At 47.3% G+C, this 20,133-nt stretch overlaps 2 protein-coding genes across 3 annotated transcripts in view; one reads left to right on the top strand and one right to left on the bottom strand.

Moving 5' to 3' along the window:
- The first annotated feature begins 27 nt into the window (after positions 1-27).
- XKR8 (XK related 8) lies at positions 28-6,447 on the top strand. Its single transcript, XM_019432495.2, has 3 exons — positions 28-881; positions 3,083-3,279; positions 4,859-6,447. Exons 1-3 carry the CDS (start codon positions 589-591, stop codon positions 5,566-5,568), a joined length of 1,200 nt encoding a protein of 399 aa, XP_019288040.2. The 5' UTR covers positions 28-588; the 3' UTR covers positions 5,569-6,447.
- Positions 6,448-9,034: 2,587 nt separating this feature from the next.
- Positions 9,035-20,133, bottom strand: part of EYA3 (EYA transcriptional coactivator and phosphatase 3) — a 95,698-nt gene continuing 84,599 nt past the window's right edge. For both annotated transcript variants that reach the window (XM_019432424.2, XM_019432426.2), the window contains 2 exons: positions 16,286-16,386; positions 9,035-12,713 (listed from right to left, as the gene is read on the bottom strand). In XM_019432424.2, coding sequence (XP_019287969.1) covers positions 12,633-12,713; positions 16,286-16,386 — 182 coding nt within the window. In that variant the 3' untranslated portion in view covers positions 9,035-12,632. The remainder of the gene's footprint in view (positions 12,714-16,285; positions 16,387-20,133) is intronic.

The raw sequence follows: 20,133 nt of genomic DNA, 5'->3' as shown, positions 1-20,133 counted from the left end.
ATTTGGATAATCAGAGCAAAACGAGCCTCCTGGAAGCCGAGTCTTGACCCCGTGCCCTCGTTCTCTCCCGCGCTCGTCCGAAGTCGAGGCCTCCTCAGTTCGCGAAGTCCCGCAATCGGGGATCAGAACAGGCCTTTTTGTTTTGCAACTATGCGGAAGTGAGGGATCCCAGTTGTTGCTCGGGCGCTACTCTCCCGGCCATTTTTGTCATCTCGGGCCTCCTTTCGCCTCAACTGCAAAACGAGGCAATTAGAAGTTTGCTGAGCTAAGTAAGGGCAGTGTGCCTGGCCCGGTCCTAGCGGTCCTCGGGGCCCAGCGGGGCTGGGTGCGGGTACCCCTACGCCGGTTGCGGGAACGCAGCCGCGGGCGTCCGTCTGGGGCGCAGACGGAAACAGGTGGGGTCGGCGGACGCCCCAGCCGCGGGGTCCCGGGGCCTTGCTCCTCCCCGGACAGGGCGGGACGGGGAAGTCCCGCCCAGAAGGCCCGGGCCCTGGGCGGCCCCCGGAGCTGCGCCCGCCTCCTTCCTGCCGCAGCGACCCCGGGCTCAGAGGGCGGGTCTGAGCCCAGAGGGGGAGAGGCTGGCGGGTCATGCCCTGGTTGCCCCGCGCCGCGCTCCTTTGGGACCTGGTCCTGGGCTTTTTGGGCACCGCCGCCTTCCTGGTCGACCTGGGCGCCGACCTCTGGGCCGCCGGCCAGTATGTGCTCAGCGGCCGCTACCTGTGGGCCGCGCTGGTGCTGGCGCTTCTGGGCCTCGCGTCTGTGGCGCTGCAGCTCTTCAGCTGGGTCTGGTTGCGCGCCGACCCCGTCGGCTTGCACGCGTCCCAGCCCCCAGGCCGCTGCCTGGCACTGCTGCATCTCTTGCAGCTGGGCTACCTGTACAGGTGAGCGCTCCGCCCTCGGGGGGAGGGAAGAGGAACGGAGCCCAGCGGCACCTGCAGCTGGGCTAGTGGCACAGGGGAGAGCACGGACACCGGGGAGGGGCTGGGAAGGAGAGGATGGGGACCCAGGTGGGGGGGAAGCCAAGCCCTCGTGGGCACCTCTGCCTACAGGTGAGCTCCCCGCCCCTAAAGAAAGAGAACACCCGCTGACAGCCGTCAGAGCCCAGCTAGTCCTACCCTCTGGCACGGGGGAAGAAACTGAAGCCCAGAGAAGAAAAGGAGGCACACGATTTGGAGCCCGACCTCTCTGGGATCCAGTCCTAGCTAATTTACCATCTGTGGCCTCATTCCTGCCGTTCTCTGAGCCTCGGTTTCCTCCTGTGTTAAAAGGCGGCAGTAATCGAGAGACATCTCTGGCAGGGGCGGGGGCGGGGGGGGCTATTGTGAGGAGCGAAGGCAAGAGTGGGAACGTGACTAGCATGGTGCCGGGGTCTTGGCAGAATCTAGGGTAATGGCAGACCCAGGTGTTCCTTTTGGCTGTGGGTGGGGCCTTGGGCGAGTCACTTGAGCCCTCTGGGTCCCAGTTTACTCTTTGTTCCAGTGGGGATGGTTATAGTGCCTGCCTCAGTTTGGGAGGGATTAAACGAACTAAGACCTGTAAGTTGCTTTGATGCAGAGTAAGCATTCGACAAATGTCAGCCAGCTTGATTACTTGGGTCCCTGGGGATCTTCGGCAGCCGGGACCTCCCAGAGCAGAGCCCGTTCTCTCAGCCCTTCTTTCCCACTTTTGTTCTCCCTGCCCCACCCCCTCACCCCCAGCGCCAGCAAGAGGGCAGAGATGGGGTCTGACTCATCCATGCCCCTTGAGCCAGCCAGGGCCGGGCACCGGCTGGGGCCCAGCAAATCTGTGTGGATTGTACTCCTTTTCAGCACTGGCAGGGCCCCCTCGAGATGAGGAAACCGAAACCAAGGGATCAGAGCCGTGTGATGAAGTCAGGACGTGATGTGATCTGGGTAGGGATGGGGTGGCTGGAGGCGGGATCTGCTCTCGAATCCATTTCACAGATGCTCTCCACATCTTGCTTTGACGAAGCTGCGTTGAGTCTCCAGGGGTGGACAAGAGGAGCTTGGAATCTTGGAGTTTTGCCTGAGGGACTGCACAGGCATCAGTTACATGCCAGCCGGGCATGAAGGGGTGCAGCTACCCCATCCCAGTGGGCCTCAATGAGCCCTGAATCCATAACTGTATCATGTGTCTTCCCTTCTGTTTCTGCTGAGCACGAGGCAGACGGACTATACTGAACTTTGGTTTTGAAAATGGGGTCTCTACCTGTCTGTGGCTAGACTGAGGCGGGGGCCTTGGGGACCAGAGGCAGAGGCTCCTGCTGAGGGAGAGCCCCAACCTGGGCCTGCCCCCCTGCTCCCTTAGTGTATTGTCAAGTCTGTCCAGGGAAAGTGACAGTAAATGTCTGACAGTGAGTGAATGGGCTCACCTCCCAGTGGGCAACCGAGATCAGTTCTGGGTGGGGGAGATCTCAGGGCACCTTCCACTACCTCCCTCATGCCAATGGGTCACCCATGCCTCTCTCTCCAGCCTCTGGGCTCGCTTTTAACTCTGCCTTGGACTCCATGCCCATCACTCTGGGCAGTCCTCTTAAATGGATCTGTGCTTCCATTCTAACCCCTCCATCCCTCCCACATCTCCACAGCCAGGGTGATCTTTCCATAGCACAGTCTGACCTATCTTGCCCGGGCTCAGAAGCTCTCAGTGGCTCCCCCTTCCCCACAGGATCCTAAGAAATTCTTATGCTTGCTAACATTTGAGAACTATCACCTGAGGCAATTTCATAGTATGCCTTTGAAATTCAGACAGCTTTGGGTTCAAATCCTGTTTCCACCATTTATTAGCGCTTTGGTCCTGTTTCCCTATCTGTCAAATGGGGATGTTGTAAGGAGTACATGGGACAAGGTTTGTGATGACCTTGGGACGTGCAGGCCAGCTGGAGCGGCGGTAGTTGTATTGATCCCCACTTTACGATGGGAAACAAGTTCAGTGAGGTTAAGTCACTGGCGCCCAAGGCCCCACGGCATGTAAGTGACAGACTAGGATCGGAGCCCGTCCGCATCTACCCAGCGGGGGAGGGAAGGTGGAACATCACAGGACACTAACCTGGCCCCTTGGGGCATCCGTATGTGCTGCCTAGGTGCGTGCAGGGGCTGCAGCAGGGGCTGCTGGTGTGGCAGCAGGAGGCGCCCTCTGACTTTGACCTGGCTTATGCCGACTTCCTGACTCTGGACATCAGCATGCTGCGGCTCTTTGAGACCTTCTTGGAGACGACTCCACAGCTCACGCTGGTGCTGGCCATTGTGTTGCAGAGCGGCGGGGCCGAGTCCTACCAGTGTGAGTGATGGGGCCAGTGGCCAGCCCCCCTTTTCATGGCTTGGGAAAGCTTCCGACAAATGTCAGGAGTGTTTTCACTCTTTTATAAAAGCTGCTTAGAAAACAGGAGAATACCCTTTAGCCCGGCAGGTCTGCGTTCAACCCTTTAGCCTTCTGAGTCAGGATGAATGACAGTAACAGTGGCCATGACGATCGAGGGCCAGCTATCAGCCGGGCCCCCGTGTGAAGTGCTGTATTGTCGGCATTACTCCCACGCACAGCAGCCCTACAGGTTGTGCTACATTTCTCTCCATTTTACATGAGAGGGAAGAGGTGCAGAAAGGTGAAGCAATCTGCCCGGGGCACATAGCATCCACTGGGCACGTATTTTTGTCCGTTTGAGGGATGTGGGTGTCTAGGATCAGGGCTACATGGAGCCAGTCTACACTGTATGTGCATGGGAGGCAGGGAGTGAGGGAAGAGACAGCTTTTCCTAACTTTATTTAGTGAACATTTATTTAGCTGCTGTTATGTGCCAGGTACTGGGCTCCAGGGGTCCCAGCGGAGCAGAATGTTTCGTCCCCTCAAGGAGCTCGGAGACAAGGAGATTGATAATTACCGTGTGCTAAGACTCCAGACGGAAGTGGCTGAGATGTTACAGGTCACCTGCAGAGCGGGGTGGGGTGGAGTGGGGTCCGGATAAGTGTCCTCAGGGGCCATTCAGGCTGGAACTCACAGGGCACGTGCTCCTGGTCTACCTAACATTGTGGGCTAAGCTTGTCCAGGTCAGAGAATGCGGTGTGCTGGGCAAACTGGAAGGATATCAGCCAGGTAGTTAGGAAGGGACATGGGCCACAGATCTGCTTCCAGGGTGGGGGTGGGCTTCCTAGTCCATAACAGGTTCCCAGTAAACACCTGTTGACTGACCACCGTGGGAAAGGGCAGGGGAGGAAGCATTCTAGAGACAGTCCAGCGCTGCTTCTGTCCCTCCCTGGAGGTCCAGCGCTTCTAGTCCAGGGTGGGCGACCAGGAGGTGGGATAGAATCTCCACCGTAACCTTGGAGTGTCGAGAAATCAAGCAAGACGAAGGCCCAGCCTGAGCTGAGACATCCTATCTGTGTGGCAGAGACATCCCTCCTGGCCCGGAGTGCGGCTTCACCCAGGAAACCCTGGGATTTCCTGCTTCCATTTCTGAGACCACAGAAGGGGAACTGGGATTGCTGATTTTCAGTCCCAAGAAAGCCTTGGGCTCTTCCGGGAAAGGAAGGGGTTACAGGGCCCCAGAAGATGCTCAGGGTGTGGCCAGGGCCCGGGGTCCCGGATGCTGGGTGACAGGGTGCAGATGAGGGTTAAGTCACACCCCCTTCATCCGTGAAGAATATCACCATGGTAGCACCTGAAAAGTAAAGCTTTGTGGTGCAGGGCAGACTCCATATTTGAACCCCAGCTCGGTGTTTGGTTGCCTGAACGGATGTTTTCCAGGTGTAGTTTCCCTTCAGCTATCAGGGGCTGCCACACCCACCTCTGGGGGGCTGTGACCTCTAGGGAGCGCCAGGCAGGCTGCCCACAGGGCTCACCTGTTTCCACTTGCTCTCTGTAGGGGTCGGCATCTGCACATCCTTCGTGGGTATCTCGTGGGCTCTGCTTGACTACCACCGGGCCTTGCGCACCTGCCTCCCCTCCAAGCCGCCCCTGGGGCCGGGCTCCTCTGTGGTCTACTTCCTGTGGAACCTGCTGTTGCTGTGGCCCCGAGTCTTCGTCGTGGCCCTCTTCTCAGCTCTCTTCCCCCACTATGTGGCCCTGCACTTCTTGGGCCTGTGGCTGGTGCTGCTCTTCTGGGTCTGGCTTCAGGGCACGGACTTCATGCCAGATTCCTGCTCCGAGTGGCTGTACCGGGCAACCGTGGCCACCATTCTTTATTTCTCCTGGTTCAACGTGGCCGAGGGCCGTACCCGAGGCCGCGCCGCCATCCACCTGGTGTTCCTCCTGAGTGACAGTGTTCTCATGGCGGTCACCTGGCTGACTCACATCGCCTGGCTGCCCAGTGGGATCCCACTGCAGACGTTGCTGCCTGTGGGCGGCGTCTGCGTCCTCCTGGGCCTGGCTCTGCGGCTTGTCTACTACCGCTGGCTGCACCCTAGCTGCCGCTGGGAGCCTGACCGCGTGGATGGGACCCGAGGCCTCGGCTCCCTCGAGTGGCGTCAGCTGCCTCAGAACAGGCGCATGGCCCAGTTGGCTCAGAACTTTTTCCCCAGGGTTAGGGATGAGGCTGCTTTGCCACAGAAGGGAGAGGTGAACGGGGTCCTTTGAGGCAGGGTCAGACCCAGCAGGGGACAGAACAGATGGCATCAGTTGGTGGAACCGATTCACTCTTGATTCACTCAAGAAGCACTTAATGCCTGATGTGCCGGGCACTGGAGACCAGAGCTGAATAAGGCAGAGGCCTGATTTCAAGGACGAGAACGAGATGAGAAATGCCGGGCCCTGGAGGCTCAAGGGCCCTAGTTATGTACAAGGCACTTTGGGAGGAAAGAAGAGACCCCCCCACCCCCCTTCCCCTGCCAACCAGTATAGCTGGTGCCCCAAAGGTCCTAGTGCTGGCATTTTCACCTCCCTGGCCGCCTCTAAAATTGGTAGAGGTGCTGTCCTACCCCTTGGTTTTCCTTTCCTGGGCTAGAAGGTCCAGGACCTGCAGGATGTGTTCTCCAGAATTCTTCCTCCCTGCCCCACCCCTCATCCAGTTCATTCAACAAATGTTTACTGGGAGCAATTTCTGTGCCGGGAACATTCTATCCTTGGGACCTGAGCAGGATCAGCTGCCGCCCGAGCTTCATCTCTTACCCTCTCCAGCTACTCCTGAGTAGGCTCTCACGGTGGAAGCCGGGGATGTCCAACTAGTGGCCCCTGTCAACCTCCCCAAGGCCTCTGTGCGGCTGGCCCAGACTCTGGTCCTGCTTTCTAGGGGCCACCTTTCAACCAAGTGCTTCTGAATCTGTGGTCTGGGCCATGGCTCAGCCCAGAGTGTTTCTTATACTTTAGGCAGTACACTTTCTACCTCAGAGTTGATGTGGAGAGGAAGAGGTGTGTGCGCATATGTGTCTCTGCAAGTGGACACGTGTGTGTTGTTTTTGTTCAGTATTATTAACAGTATTATTACAGTATTATTAAAACCTCATGGAACCCTCCAAACTGGTCGTGTCACTGAACTAAATCTAGAGTTCAAAGCCACCTGGAAAGAAGGGCCAGGGACATGAAGTTCACCCCTTAAAATCGATAAAGGTCCTGGGACCAGAGGAGACAGCTGGCACAGGCTGGACTTCTCAAGCTTGTTTTCCAAGTTTCGGAGATGGTAAGCCACTGCGGGTGGATGGTCGCCAGGTGGGCTCCAGAACCCAGATCTGGAGCGATGCTAGTGTGTGCTGTTAACCTGCTGTGCTGCTAGGCTGGCAGGAGTAGCCACAAACGCCTTTAGTATCAGGAAGTGAGTACCAGAGCCTGGGTGAAGAAAGGTCTTTTTGCTGGGGGCTCAGGGAGCAGATCAGTGAAGAGGCAGCTTAGGGGATGTGGGTGGTCAGTGATGCCAGGGAAGTGCAACTTTAGTTGCTCTGGAAGGTTTGGGGTTTGGGGAAACAAGGAGAAGGAAAAGGGCACTGGAGAGAAGAAAAGGTGCAGTCATCCTCTTGAGGGGACCCAGGATCGTCTCAGTTCTATTATTCATTTTCGTGCAGACACAATAAACAGGATAAATAAAACTGTATGAGAGAGTGTAAGAGGAGGAAAGGGCACAGGGAGAGGTGAATGCATGCTGTGGGTGGGAGTTAGAATTTTATATAATGGCCAGGGGATGCGTCCCTGAGAAATGGATTCAGCCCTGAAGGAGATGAGGGTCAGAACCACACAGGTGCACCGTATCCCAGAGACCAAATCAGCAGCGACTGGTGGGGGAGGCTTGTGCGGCTACACTGGCCTAGAGCCAAGGATGCCGGAGAGAATGGTTGGGGCGGGGGGGAGGGCGCGGGGAGGCCCTGCTTCCTGACATACACAGAAAGGTAAGGCTGAAAGGATCTCTAGGATCAATCCGCCCAGCGATTCCCAGATTTGAATTTCACGGGTCCGTAAAATGGCCGACATGGCTACCAACTTAATTTTAACAGAAGGCAGTAAAAAGTACCAATCAATATTTTCATCGTCTCAGGATAGGATATTAACAGCCTCAGAAAAATGACCATTCTTTTGACTACATTTAAATACACAGAAACACATCCATAAGTAAAATCATTGTGATTTTTTTCAACTCACTGGGAATATCAAGGGTTGAGACCGCAGTGGGTGGGCTTAACGCCCAAACTAGTCTCCGACATTTCCTAATGGTTTCACTAACACAAATATTGTATTTACTTTTCCATGCTTCTTCCTGTCATACATGGAGATTGGGTTCAGGGGAGAGGCCATATATACTCAAAGAGAAGACAGTGTTTTAGGCAATTCCCCACTTTCCCCTGAGAAAAATCCAAAAAGTGTGTTTTTACCATTTTGGCTAAATCTATAATCACTGAATGAAATTATCAAATGATGGTAATATGTAATTAAATTGAAACAACATAGTGTACTACCTAAAACCTGTGGAACGAAGCAGTCATTTCTTCATTTGTATATAGTTGACAGTTTTTTGTTTTTTTTTTTTAACATTTATTTATTTTTGAGACAGAGAGAGAGCATGAACAGGGGAGGGTCAGAGGAAGAGGGAGACATAGAATCTGAAACAGGCTCCAGGCTCTGAGCGGTCAGCACAGAGCCCGATGCGGGGCTCGAACCCACAGACCGCGAGATCATGACCTGAGCTGAAGTCGGACACTTAACCGACTGAGCCACCCAGGCGCCCCTATAGTTTACAGTTTTAAAAAGATGACAGTGACATTATTTACAATTAGAAATTTCAAGATTCCTATTACGATTTTTTTTTTTTTTGGTAGAGACAGAGAGCCCATGTGAGGGGCAGAGAGAGAGAATCCCAAGTAGGCTCCACACCCAATGCAGAGCTCAACTCGGGGCCTGATCTCATGACTGTGAGATCATGACCTAAGCTGAAATCCAGTTGGACGCTTAACCGACTGAGCCACCCAGGGCCCCAAGGCAATGCCCTTTTCTAAGGGGGAATTGATGTGGGAAAATACATCTTACAGTCTGACATGTGTGGTACTTGGAAGCTATACCCAAATTCTGGCCTCCTTCACTGGAATAAAAGGCAAATCGATTCTCAACTGTTTTCCAAACCAGTGAGGGACAGTCAGACTCGAATCTGAAGAAATGAAATGAGAAAAAATTGTTGATGTGACATGAAATCAGGCCAAATCAAGCAAGGTTTGGTACCAGTTTGTCAGTTTTATTGCTTTTGCATTTTCAGCTCATCACAGCAAGGTATTGATTTCTCTTTAAGTTTTAGCACATTTGACAGCAAATGAAAGCTCTGATCATTCCAGTCCTAAACTTTAAAAAGCAATAGATTTTAGAAACAATTAAGAAATAAACTTTCCATTGCAAGTTATTTTAAAATATTTGTTATTTCCCCCATGTACATTTATTTATACCAAAAATTTTTTTGTTTTTTTGCTTTTTTTTTTTTTTACTTTTTTGATGAAATTAATGACTGAATTATTGAAAGGGTGCCATCATTCTAATGAGCTCTTCAGATTTTCTTCTAATGAAGCCCTATTTAGAGCCTACTTTGCTGGGCAACTGGGCTGATCCTACTCAGAAAAGACACAGGAGCAAACTGTATAGAAAATAAAAACTTTATTCTTTCAAGTTTATAAGATAGTTCCCATTACATATAACATTATGGTCAAGGACTCTACACAGCCACGAATGCCCGCAGTCACATAAATATATCCAATCCACTCAATGCCTTCTCCTGCTAAATGAGGCATCAGAAGTCCAGAGGGTCATGTTTTGAATAGAAGTTATCCTTAATGAGATGGCTCCTGTCAGTGCATCAGGAACTAGCCAAGGAGCCTTGCTTGTTGGAGCTGACTCAGAGAGGAAGGGACAGAGGGCCTGCTAATCAGGGATGGGACAGAACTAGATTTTCCCTCATAGTTTAAGATATTTTAGAATCCCAGAATTCAGATTTGGCTTCTTTGTAAGTGCGAACATCTGGAGAGTTCCAACTTTTGGATGAAAACGGAAACCAATTTAGTGGTAAGAAGTAGAAGCCTCCTCAAGAAGGCCCCTAACTGCCCCCCTTCTACAGGAGTTAGGAGAGGAAGACCCAAACTCACCACCGTTGGCTTAGACCAGGAAGGGGAAGAATGCGGCTCTGCCTCTATACTCCTCTCCCCCATGGTTCAGTGGCACTGACACCCATTCAAAGCAGTGAACATCTTGGTGCTCCACATGCTGCAGCTAGAGTTTGCCAATCAGGTTCTACCTGGAGCTTTAAAGGTGAGTTTGTGTAAACTGCGAACAAGCTGTGGCACAAGTCTCCTGGGACACTAGCTTTGCCCCCCACCCCCAACTTGCAGAAGACAGGAACACCCCAAACCAAATAAAAGCCCAAATAGGCATCTAAATCTGGAACAGGCATCTATTCTCCTGGACACCAGCAGCCGCCCCAGGGGCATTGGGACAGAGTGATGCTAAGGCACAGTCAGTTTTACATTCGAAAGTCAAGCCACCTCTTAAACCCAGGACACATCTGACAACTTCAAATCCCGTACTAGAGACAGTCCTCACCGTGAAATGTGCAGACCCATCTTATAGAACCCACAGTGCCCAGCTGGGGGACAGACTCATCACGTGGCTAATTTCCTGGGGACACTTTCACATAAAGAGGCTTCCCTCTTGAAGAAATGACCCACTGTATCCTTTGGCCCTCAGCTTCCAAGAGCTCTTGGTGCTACCCACTTACTTTCTTTTCCAGATCTTTGTGCTGGGGAGGAAGAAAACACAGGGTAAAAGAAGAACACTGCATTCTCTGGACAACTCACTTTGGCAAAGAGGAATCAGGGAGCTCCCACCTTCTGTCTGCCTTATAAGGAGGGCAGCAATAACCAGAAAAATGCAGAGGTTGTTCTGCTCAATAGAGCTTCCTCACCCCTTTTAGCCAATTTCAAGTTCCTTTTGCAAAGACTGAAGCTGGGCAGTCACGGCGGGGAGGAGGAAATGCCATTGAAAGAGGGGTCCAAGTCATATTACAGGGATAAAGAGCTTCTCCCAAAGGGCAGGGAGAGGGAAGTGTTTGCGTGTGGACCTATGTGCATGATGGGGGTACCCACATCCACAGCCTCACGAGCCTGAAGTATAGTGCCAACCAGATGGCCTATGTCCAGTGCAAGAAACCAACAGTTATACTGCCAGTATGGGGAGAGCTTGGGCCCTGGAAGAAAGACCCATCATGGAGATTTCTAGGATCAATTATCAAGCAAGGCAGAGCAGCATCTGGACAGCTATGCTGAACATAGACCATGGAAAGTTGGCCTCAGAGTACATGCCCCGTCTCTTCCCCCACCTGCCAATGGAGACAAGGCCAAAGAGGCAGCTGAGTCATGAGCACTGACTTCAACTCCTCCCCCAAAACTGTTCCCCTAAAATTGTGAGTAATGAAGCACTTTCTCAATCAGTTCTGAAGGAATGTGTATATCAGCCTTTCTCTGCTGCTATTTGGGTGGCCTGGCATTGGAAGGAGTCTGGCCTCTTTATGCTGCAACATCTCTGGAAATGGATATGCAGTATCTTGGAGGGCAGGCAATTATAGCTGGGGTTGGTCAAGGGATGCCTCCTACTGAGGACCCAGACTGCATACCTGAGGTGCTTAGATGATTACCTCTCTCCATGCAGCCTGGGAGAGGCTGAACTTCCTCAGCTCTAGGGAGTTGATCATGCCTGAGCAGATGCCCTGGTTGGTCTTGGAGGGATGAAGCATCCACAAACACAGCTGGGCTGTAAGGCTGGGATTAGTTGCCCGGCACCCACCGATCTTCCCAGAGGTCAGGGTGAGAGATGTTCCTCCATTTGGCCCAGGAGTAAATGTTCAGGCATAGAATAGGGTTCCAGCACCCTCATTTAAATCAGGAAAGTCTTTCTGGCCTTCTGGTTTCCCATTTTATAATGGGATTTGAGAAGCAGGCAGAGATCTGGGTAAATATATGCCCAGAATACCTTTCTTGGCTTAAGGGCTTCAAAGGAAGTCAAATGTAGTTAGGAGTCTATTCTTAGACTTGATTTAACTTCTTGGGTCCAAAGCCGAAGGATTGGCCAGAGCTGCATGGAGGTGGATGTGAGGTACAGAAGGCAGGAAAGGGGCAAGAATCTAGTACTGATGACTAAGAAGGAAGAGAAGGCTGCAGGGGTGAGCATCTGTTGGGGAAGGGTGCTTCTCTGCAGGAGGAAAAGATGGAATCTTCTTGTTTCAAGAGCCAAAGCAGCAGAAATTCATACGAAGCCTTAGTCCTTTTCCTCCAGTTTGGAGGTAAGCCCACTGGGACACAGCCTTTGGATAGAGGCAAGCTGAAGGCTTAGAATTTACTGTCTTAAGAGGGGGAACTTCTAGGGTTGTGCCATTTGGTTAAAGGGGGACAGGGAATGGAAAAGCGACTAAGGCTTCTAGGATGGGAAACACCAAAGTCTAAAGTTAATCAGTGTCCAGTGCCCCACAGTTCAGCAAACTAGGAGATGGAAGAACAGGAAGGAAACCACCCTAGAGAGCAGACCACTGGAGCAGCTAAAGAGGTGCTACTGTCACAGAGAGGTATTTTAGATATTTCAATCGCTATTTTCCAAGGAAACTTTACACACCCCTTTCTTGCTAGAAAAAGAAAGGAGGGAAAACCTGCTTCAGAGACCAGACCCTTAACTATAAAAGTAACGTGTACATTCCCTGGGAATATGTTCTACAGCTAAGGAGATTACAAAGACTGCAAGAGATGGTATCACAAAAGTCTGCCACATTTATCCTGTTAACTGCAAGTTCAGAGCAGTTCTCAAACCGGTCATGAACTAAGAGTGCAACTCTGCCCCAAGAATTTCCTTTTCTTTTCTTCATTTTTTGAAACAAAATAAAACAAAACAAAAACCAGAAGAATTAAAAGCACTGTAGCTGCGGTGAGTCTATTGTTCTCTCAATCCAACTGTCTCCTGCCTCTACACGAGGATGAACACGGGGCTGCAGCTCGCTCTTAGCAAAAATAAGCTTCATCCCTTGCAGCTGTTGGTTCTGACTGTGTTCTCACCAGTGTTCCGTGGAGAAAGAGAGAGAGACACGCACACACAGAGACAGAGACAGAGACAGAGACAGAGAGAGTTCCCAGACAGTTTCAGTCTCCAGCTCCCTTCAGGAGTGAAAAGGAGCTCATGGGGAAGGGTCTTCATTCCAGTTCTTAGAGAAAATCAAGCTCCAAAGCCTGGTGGAGGGACACTAGGTCTCCATGGTTTGTGATTCTCCAGAAAGGCATGTTGTGCTGGAAGAGAGGGGACAGTTGATAGGTGATTAACCCAACTTCTTTTGGGAGCTCATATTTATCCATATACCCATTCCTCTCACCAAGATACTTGGTACTCCTCTCTACTTCTGCCCACCTTCTAGGGCTATTATAAGGATCAAGTGAGTCCTATGCGTAAGGACTTTGTACACTACAGGACACTTTACAAAAGTGAGAGATTTTTTATTAGGTCTTTAGTGGTAACTGTGCATTTATGATATATGCTCATTCTAGCTACTACATAGGGTCTTTAGGATCAAATAAAATGACCCACATAAGAAATCAGTATTAATATTACATTGCTTTTTTATAGATGGTTAGTAAGTTTCAGAGCTACAAAGCCCCTATCTTGTTTACAACTAAGATGCAGGATACATACATCTGAGAAATAATAATCCCATTTACTATGTTGTCAGAATCCTGTGCAGAATACTGTGTGTTCTGGAAGCCACTTAAAAAAAATTATTCAGCAAAACTAAAAGGCAACCAACAAAATGGGAGAAGATATTTGCAAACGACATATCAGATAAAGGGTTACTATCAAAATCTATAAAGAACTTATCAAAGTCAACACCCAAAAAACAAATAATCCAGAAGAAGAAATGGGCAAAAGACATGAATAGACACTTCTCCAAAGAAGACATCCAGATAGCCAACCGACACATGAAAAAATGCTCAACATCACTCATCATCAGGGAAATACAAATCAAAACCACAGTGAGATACCACCTCAAAACAGAATGGCTAACACGAACAGCTCAGGCAACAAGAGATGTTTGCAAGGATGCGGAGAAAGAGTATCTCTTTTGCACTACTGGTGGGAATGCAAACTGGTGCAGACACTCTGGAAAACAGTATGGAGGTTCCTCAAAAAACTAAAAATAGAACTACCCTACAACCCAGCAATTGCACTACTAGGTATTTATCCAAGGGATACGGGTGTGCTGTTTCAAAGGGGCACATGCACCCCCATGTTTATAGCAGCACTACCAACAATAGCCAAAGTATGGAAAGAGCCCAAATGTCCATTGATGGATGAATGGATAAAGAAGATGTGTGTGTGTGTGTGTGTGTGTGTATATATATATATATATATATATATATATATATATATATGTATATGTATATATATATGTATATATGTATATGTATATATATATGTATGTATATATATATGTATATATGTATATGTATATATATATGTATGTATATATATATATATGTATATATATACACACACATACACACACACACACACAATGGAGTATTACTCAGCAATCAAAACTAGAGAAGACAAATATCATATGACTTCACTCATATGAGGACTTCAAGATACAAAACAGATGAACATAAGGGAAGGGAAGCAAAAATAATATAAAAACAGGGAGGGGGACAAAACAAGACACTCCTAAATATGGAGAACAAACAGAGGGTTACTGGAGGGGTTGTGGGAGAGGGGAGGAGCTAAATGGGTAAGGGGCATTAAGGAACCTACTCCTGAAATCACTGTTGCCCTATATGCTAACTAACTTGGATACAAATTAAAAAAAAAAAATTAAACTAAAAAAAATTTTTTTTTCCTGGAAGCCACATTTTAAAGAAGGGATCTGAAAAATCCAAGTGTTGGAAACCATGTTCTATGAAGCTGAAGGGGATTAGCTCTACTGACTGTTTTGTTCAAATTGGTGGCAAATTACCTGGAACACTGTAGTCCTACAACAGTTATTTTGGCATGCAGCTCAGGGTTTTTTCAAGCATGCTGCTCACATATAATATTTAAAGGGCTTTTAATATGCAGAAGAGGAAACAGACGTGTTATGCTGTGCTCAGGACTAGGACCAGGATGTGAAAGTTAGAGACATGAGTTTTAGTTCTGTGGAAGGAGGAACATCCTAACACCTTGGGTGGCCCCATGGTAGAACAGGACACCTAGGAAGCGGACTCCCCATTCTTGGGTTTATTCAAGCAAGAATCAGAATGTCTTCTGTCAAAGTGGCTGCAGAAAAGGTCCCTCACAGGGTAGAGGTTGAACTGGATGGAACTCTAAAGGCATTTTCCAATGGGTATATCAATCATAGATGATTTTTTTTTTTTAAAGAAGCCAGTTGGACATCACTTTGGCTTCTGCAGTTAATATTCTTTTTTGTTTTAATTGTTTACTTATTTATTTTTAAGTTCATTCATTTATTTTGAGACAGACAGCGCGCTTGCAGGGGAGGGGTAGAGAGAATCCCAAGCAGGCTCCGCACTGTCAGCGCAGAGCCTGACATGGGGCTCAAACTCACAAACTGTGAGATCATAACCTGAGCAGAAATCAAGAGTCAGGTGCTTAACCAACTGAGCCACCCAGGTGCCCCTCAATGGTAGATGATTACAGGCATCAGCTTAGAGGCACCAACTCTGCTAACGACTGAAGTTGTTCTTTATCTCCCCCACTCCCTTCTTCAAACCAAGAAGCACTGATGCCTCCATCTACTAGTTTCTAGTGTCTTTCCCAGAGGGCAACAAGTACTTTAGAATCAAAGCCTCAGAGATAACACATGAGAAAAAAAGAAAAAGAAAAAGAAAGAAATGCTACATAAAATGGTAAATGAAAACATTATGAGGTAATCATGCCACCAGATTACCAATCACACAGTTTATTAATAGTGGAAGTTTTTACATTAACTGGGTGAAGAAATCAGGACAGCTGGTCCTAGTTGGCAACCTACCACCTCCAAGTCTAAGAAACAGAGTTGCTGGAAAGAAACTAGGGTAGAGAAAAAGAACTTCTGCAGATCCATTGAATAAATGCAGAGGAGGATAAGTAAACTGTCCAAAGTCACACAGCTAAATAAACAGATGAGATCTGAACCAATCTACTGTTAGATTACAGAGCCAAGACTCTTTCATCTACTGTTTCCTGTATTAAGATGAGGTGACCTGGAGTTGGGACCTGCATAGTGAGGAGGTTAATGTCAGAAGAATCCTTCCTGGGCTTGGAAGCAGAAAGGATTTTATCTAAATTTCTACTTGATTGTACTGGCTTTTTGAAGATCTAAAGCCTGGAAAAGTCAGAGTGATTTGCTTTTTTTTTTTTTTTTTTTTGAGAGAGAGAGAGAGCGCAAGCATGAGTGGGAGGGGCAGAGGGAGAGGGGGAGAGAGAAAGAGAATCCCTCTGAGAGGGGCTCAATCCCACGACCCTGGGATCGTGACCTGAGCCGAAATCAAGAGTCAGATGCTCAGCTGACTGAGCCACCCAGGCGCCCCTTTTTGTAGTGAAGTCTCATAGTCTTGGGAAGGCGCTGCCCTCTAAGATGAAGATGGAAGATGGGGGTCCCTACAGCAGGGCTCAAAGATTTTAAAATTTGAGTGGCAAACAGAAGGGGGATAAGAAGGATCTAACAACTTATAGGGAAAGCTCTATTTGGGGAAACAAACGAACCTCTTTGAAGAAAAACGGGAGAGAAAGAGAAGGGAAAACACTAAAGACACAGCAGATTGCTAAGATTTCAGACTTCTACCATCTTTCTAATTGCTTCATGCATTCCCACACGCACTGTTCTCTTTACCTGTTTGGCTGCAATTTCTTCGTCTCGCCCATCTCCAATCACTACATACGTGACTTTCTTTCCAAACCTAGACACGATTCTCTCGAAGCAGCTCTCCTTACCTGATGAGAAAAAGAAATTTCCCATTAGGACATTCTCCCTACCTTTTTTCAACACCAAAGAGAAGGGTTGCTGCTGGTTCACCTGCCTATGCTTGGACAGAACAAGCAAGTAGCAGCCCATATGGGTAGTTTGGTGGGGAGTAAGTGTGACAGCTAGAGATCCAGCAGGCCCGCTACCCAAAGAATGGGAAATTGGGCTATTTAGACAACAATGAAGACATCAGGCTTTCTAGGCATTGTGCTTTCTAGGTTCTTATTTTAATCTTCATATTTAGGGTAAAGCCCCTAAGATCTTAGTGTGGGGAATTTTTATAAATGGGAAGCAAAGGAGCCTAAAAAGTGTGACAGCTGGGATACCACTTCTCTTCTCCCTATCTCCTGTACTTTATAGCTTACAAAGCAGCTTTCAAGGGTACTCCTTTAATGAATTCTCAAAATAATCCAGTGAGATAACTACCATTTCATATTTACAGATGAAAATGAGACTGAAAAGATTAGAAACTTGTTCTAGATCACAAACAAGCTAGTAGCTACACTTTGGACTCCTGGTTCCAAGTCTAGGTTCTGGCTATTATGCCATGATGAAAGGACGATTTTGGAGGGAAACTGTTTTAGTATAGGAAAAAAAAAAAAAAAGTGGAAGCATAAGGTCCTGATTTGTTTGTAACAAGAAATGGGCTAACGGCCATTTTCCTCCCATTCTTCATTTTCCAGAAACAGTCCTAGGCATGGGTCTTATGTCTTTTAGTGGGGTAGAGCCCCAGAGTGCCAATGAATATGGCAGTAAATCTGTCACATCCAGAATATCCTTATATGCTGTAACTGTAAGCAACTGAGATAGTGTATCTCTGAAATTGACCTTGGGAAAGGGTGATTTAAATCCATGCAGACAGTTGAAAAACACTGGCAATGTATCAAAATTCAAATCCCATGTGAAACACACCAGAAAGATGCACAGATGATACTGGTATAGGAAAGATACTTTAGTTGCATAAGTAAACCAAAAGGCAATTATCTCCCTTGCTCTTTTCACCATCTTAGACTTTATTTCCCTGTTTCTGTTAGGCAAAGTCCTAACTCTGCTTTCTTCTTCATCCTGCTCCATTAACCTCATCCTTTCTTCTTACCAGACCAGCGACTTAGCACCAAGGTTCCTGAGTGAGGAAGAAAAAAGTGCCTCTTCCTCAAGGCACTTGACTGCCATCTGCTGGAAAATTGTTGCAATAAGTATATAAATACATGAACTGGAGAAGACTAGATCGTAATTGACAAGAAAACCTATACACCTTTACTCAGAAGTCCTGCTTGGCACATCTAAGCAACTGCAAGTCTTTGAAATCTCTAGCCCAACTGGCACCTCAAACCAGGTGAACTAGTCACCTGGACCAAACACTAGTCCACTTTGGGCTTCAGTCTCCCACTTGTGATAAAAAGCTTGGCTCAGGTGCCCTCAGGTCCCTTTCAGTGCTAACACTCTGCAATAGCATTGTGATGTGGACATTCGAATCAGGCAATTCAATGTTTGCAGAGTAAATGCATATTAATCTCATAAATTATTCAGTAGATGACTATAATCCATGTTTTGAGCCCTGATTCAAATATTAAATATTTCCACTAATAATAAATTTTTATTATGTTCAAAGAGCTGTCTTAATTCCATTCCAAATATTACATCCTTATGACCTAAGCCAACCACTGCCAGACCCAGTCTACTTTATGATCTGTCTATAGAAAAAACCTTAAATCAGATTTTAGACTTTTTTCCCAAGACCCAACAAAGGAAATGTCTCCTATTTAGAGGACAAGGACACAAGAGATGTTTTCATTGTTCTGGCATGTAATGATCAAGGATGAAATACATTTAGGAATGTCTCCTCTAAAAGGATTAAAAGATGGAGAGAGTTATTAACAGCTCAAAGAAGTAGCTACATGAAAAAATGACTCCCAATACCGTTGGTAAATATACCTCCTCCATTTTACTCTCTCAAAAAAATTCTGGAGATGAGCTTTCCATTCAGGAGGGTATGGGCAATGGCCACTCAGGTTACCAAAAGTCAAACAACTGCAAGACTTTAAACAAGCCTTTGGAGAATATTAGGTTTCTGGGCTTCCCCTATCAAAAACACTTATGACATTTTCAGAGATGATTTTGAGAAGTCTTGTTAATGTCCAAGATAACAGAGTGGCAATTAACAGAACCAAAGCTCTGAAATCATTTCAGAGGAAGGAAACAAATATTTCGTCTCCTTGCTCCCCATTTCACAGTTCTGTCAAGGAAAGCCTTAAGCCTCTCACTGTGGTTACCAAGGCACCAGGTACCCCTATAGCTTCGTAAATCAGCTCTGGGTGAAATGAGATTGAGAAAAATTACCAAATAAGCACATGTACTGTCAAAGGGAATACAATCATTCCCACTCAATGGGTGTCAGGACTCAGTATAAAAAGCACTGCAGAAGATCTACCTTTCAAGTATGAAAGGCTTTAGCGAGTGCTCTGGGTTCTTATGAAATGCATAGTGAAACAGTGGCAGCAAGAGCAAAATATGAAGGGGGGCTGGATTTCCCCTAATCTATTGTAAATGAAATCAACATACACACTCAAAAAAGAATAAAATAAATTCCTGTATACCTTCCACCAACCCACTTTTGTCAAATCTTAAACACTTTATCTTTGCTTTAGATAAAAAAATAAGAATAATGAGATATTAGATTTTTTTTTTGAAGTTTCCTGTGTATCCCCCCCTGATGACCCTTCCTTTCTGCATATGTATCCATTAACAATGTATGGCATATGGCTGTGAACATTTTTGACCTCTAGATAAACGATACATGCTGTACTTACCTATCTGCAATGTGTTTTTTGTGTTGAACATTGTTTTTCATATTAATCCTTGCAGATGTATGTAGGTTAGTTCATTCGCTTTTAACTGCCATATAGCATTCCATTGTTTGGATATATCTATTTATCCATTTTCTTTTCATGGACAGGTTCACAGATAGGCTGTCTCTAATTAGTTTCTATTATGAACAATGTGGCATCAAAAAAAAACCATTCTCACACATGTCTCCTTGTGGATGTGGGAATTACTTAAGGGCAGGGGTTGGCAAACTACCTGTATAGAGTCAGGTAGTAAATAGTTCAGGCTTTGCAGGTCATATGATCTCTGTTGCAACAACTGAATTCTGCTACTGTAGAGTGAAAGCAGCTATTGAAATGATCCGACATTGCTATGTTTCAATACAACTTTATAGAAACAGGCATTGGGCAGAATCTGGCACATGAGTTAGAGTCTGCAGACCCCTGTACTAAAGTGTATCTATCTAAAAGTGGAGTTGCTTAGGGGTGCATGGGTGGCTCAGTTGGTTAAGCGTCTCAGGTCACGATCTCATGATAACTTCGGCTCAAGTCATGATCTCATGGTTTGTGAGTTTAGGCCTCACATTGGGCTCTGTGCTGACAGTTCAGAGCCTGGAACCTGCTTCAGATTCTGTGTCTCTTCTCTCTCTGCCCCTTCCCCACTCATGCTCTCTCTCAAAAAATAAATAAATGTTAAAAAAAATTTATAAAAGTGGAGTTGCTTGATCACAGGGTTATGCACCTCTCCAACTTTACAAGACATTGACAAACTGTTCTCCAAGAAGGGCTATATCCATTTTCAATCCCACAGATAGAGTGTTTCCATTTTCTTGACAAAATTGGGCACTGTTAGACTAAGTCTCTATCAATCTGATGAACAGGAAATGTATC

This window comes from Panthera pardus, unplaced genomic scaffold, assembly GCF_024362965.1.
Source record: "Panthera pardus isolate Hobbes unplaced genomic scaffold, ASM2436296v1 HiC_scaffold_11, whole genome shotgun sequence".
In the NCBI taxonomy this organism is placed as follows: Eukaryota; Metazoa; Chordata; class Mammalia; order Carnivora; family Felidae; genus Panthera; species Panthera pardus.
Note: the sequence above shows the minus strand (reverse complement) of the source record. Positions and strands in the feature narration are given on the sequence as shown.

What these genes read in the sequence shown, in the direction of transcription:
- XKR8 (XM_019432495.2), top strand. Translation starts at nt 589, where the DNA reads ATGCCCTGGTTGCCCCGCGCCGCGCTCCTTTGGGACCTGGTCCTGGGC. An exon ending in CAGCTGGGCTACCTGTACAG is followed by an intron (nt 882 to 3,082) that starts GTGAGCGCTCCG and finishes TGTGCTGCCTAG; the next exon opens with GTGCGTGCAGGGGCTGCAGC. An exon ending in CGGGGCCGAGTCCTACCAGT is followed by an intron (nt 3,280 to 4,858) that starts GTGAGTGATGGG and finishes TGCTCTCTGTAG; the next exon opens with GGGTCGGCATCTGCACATCC.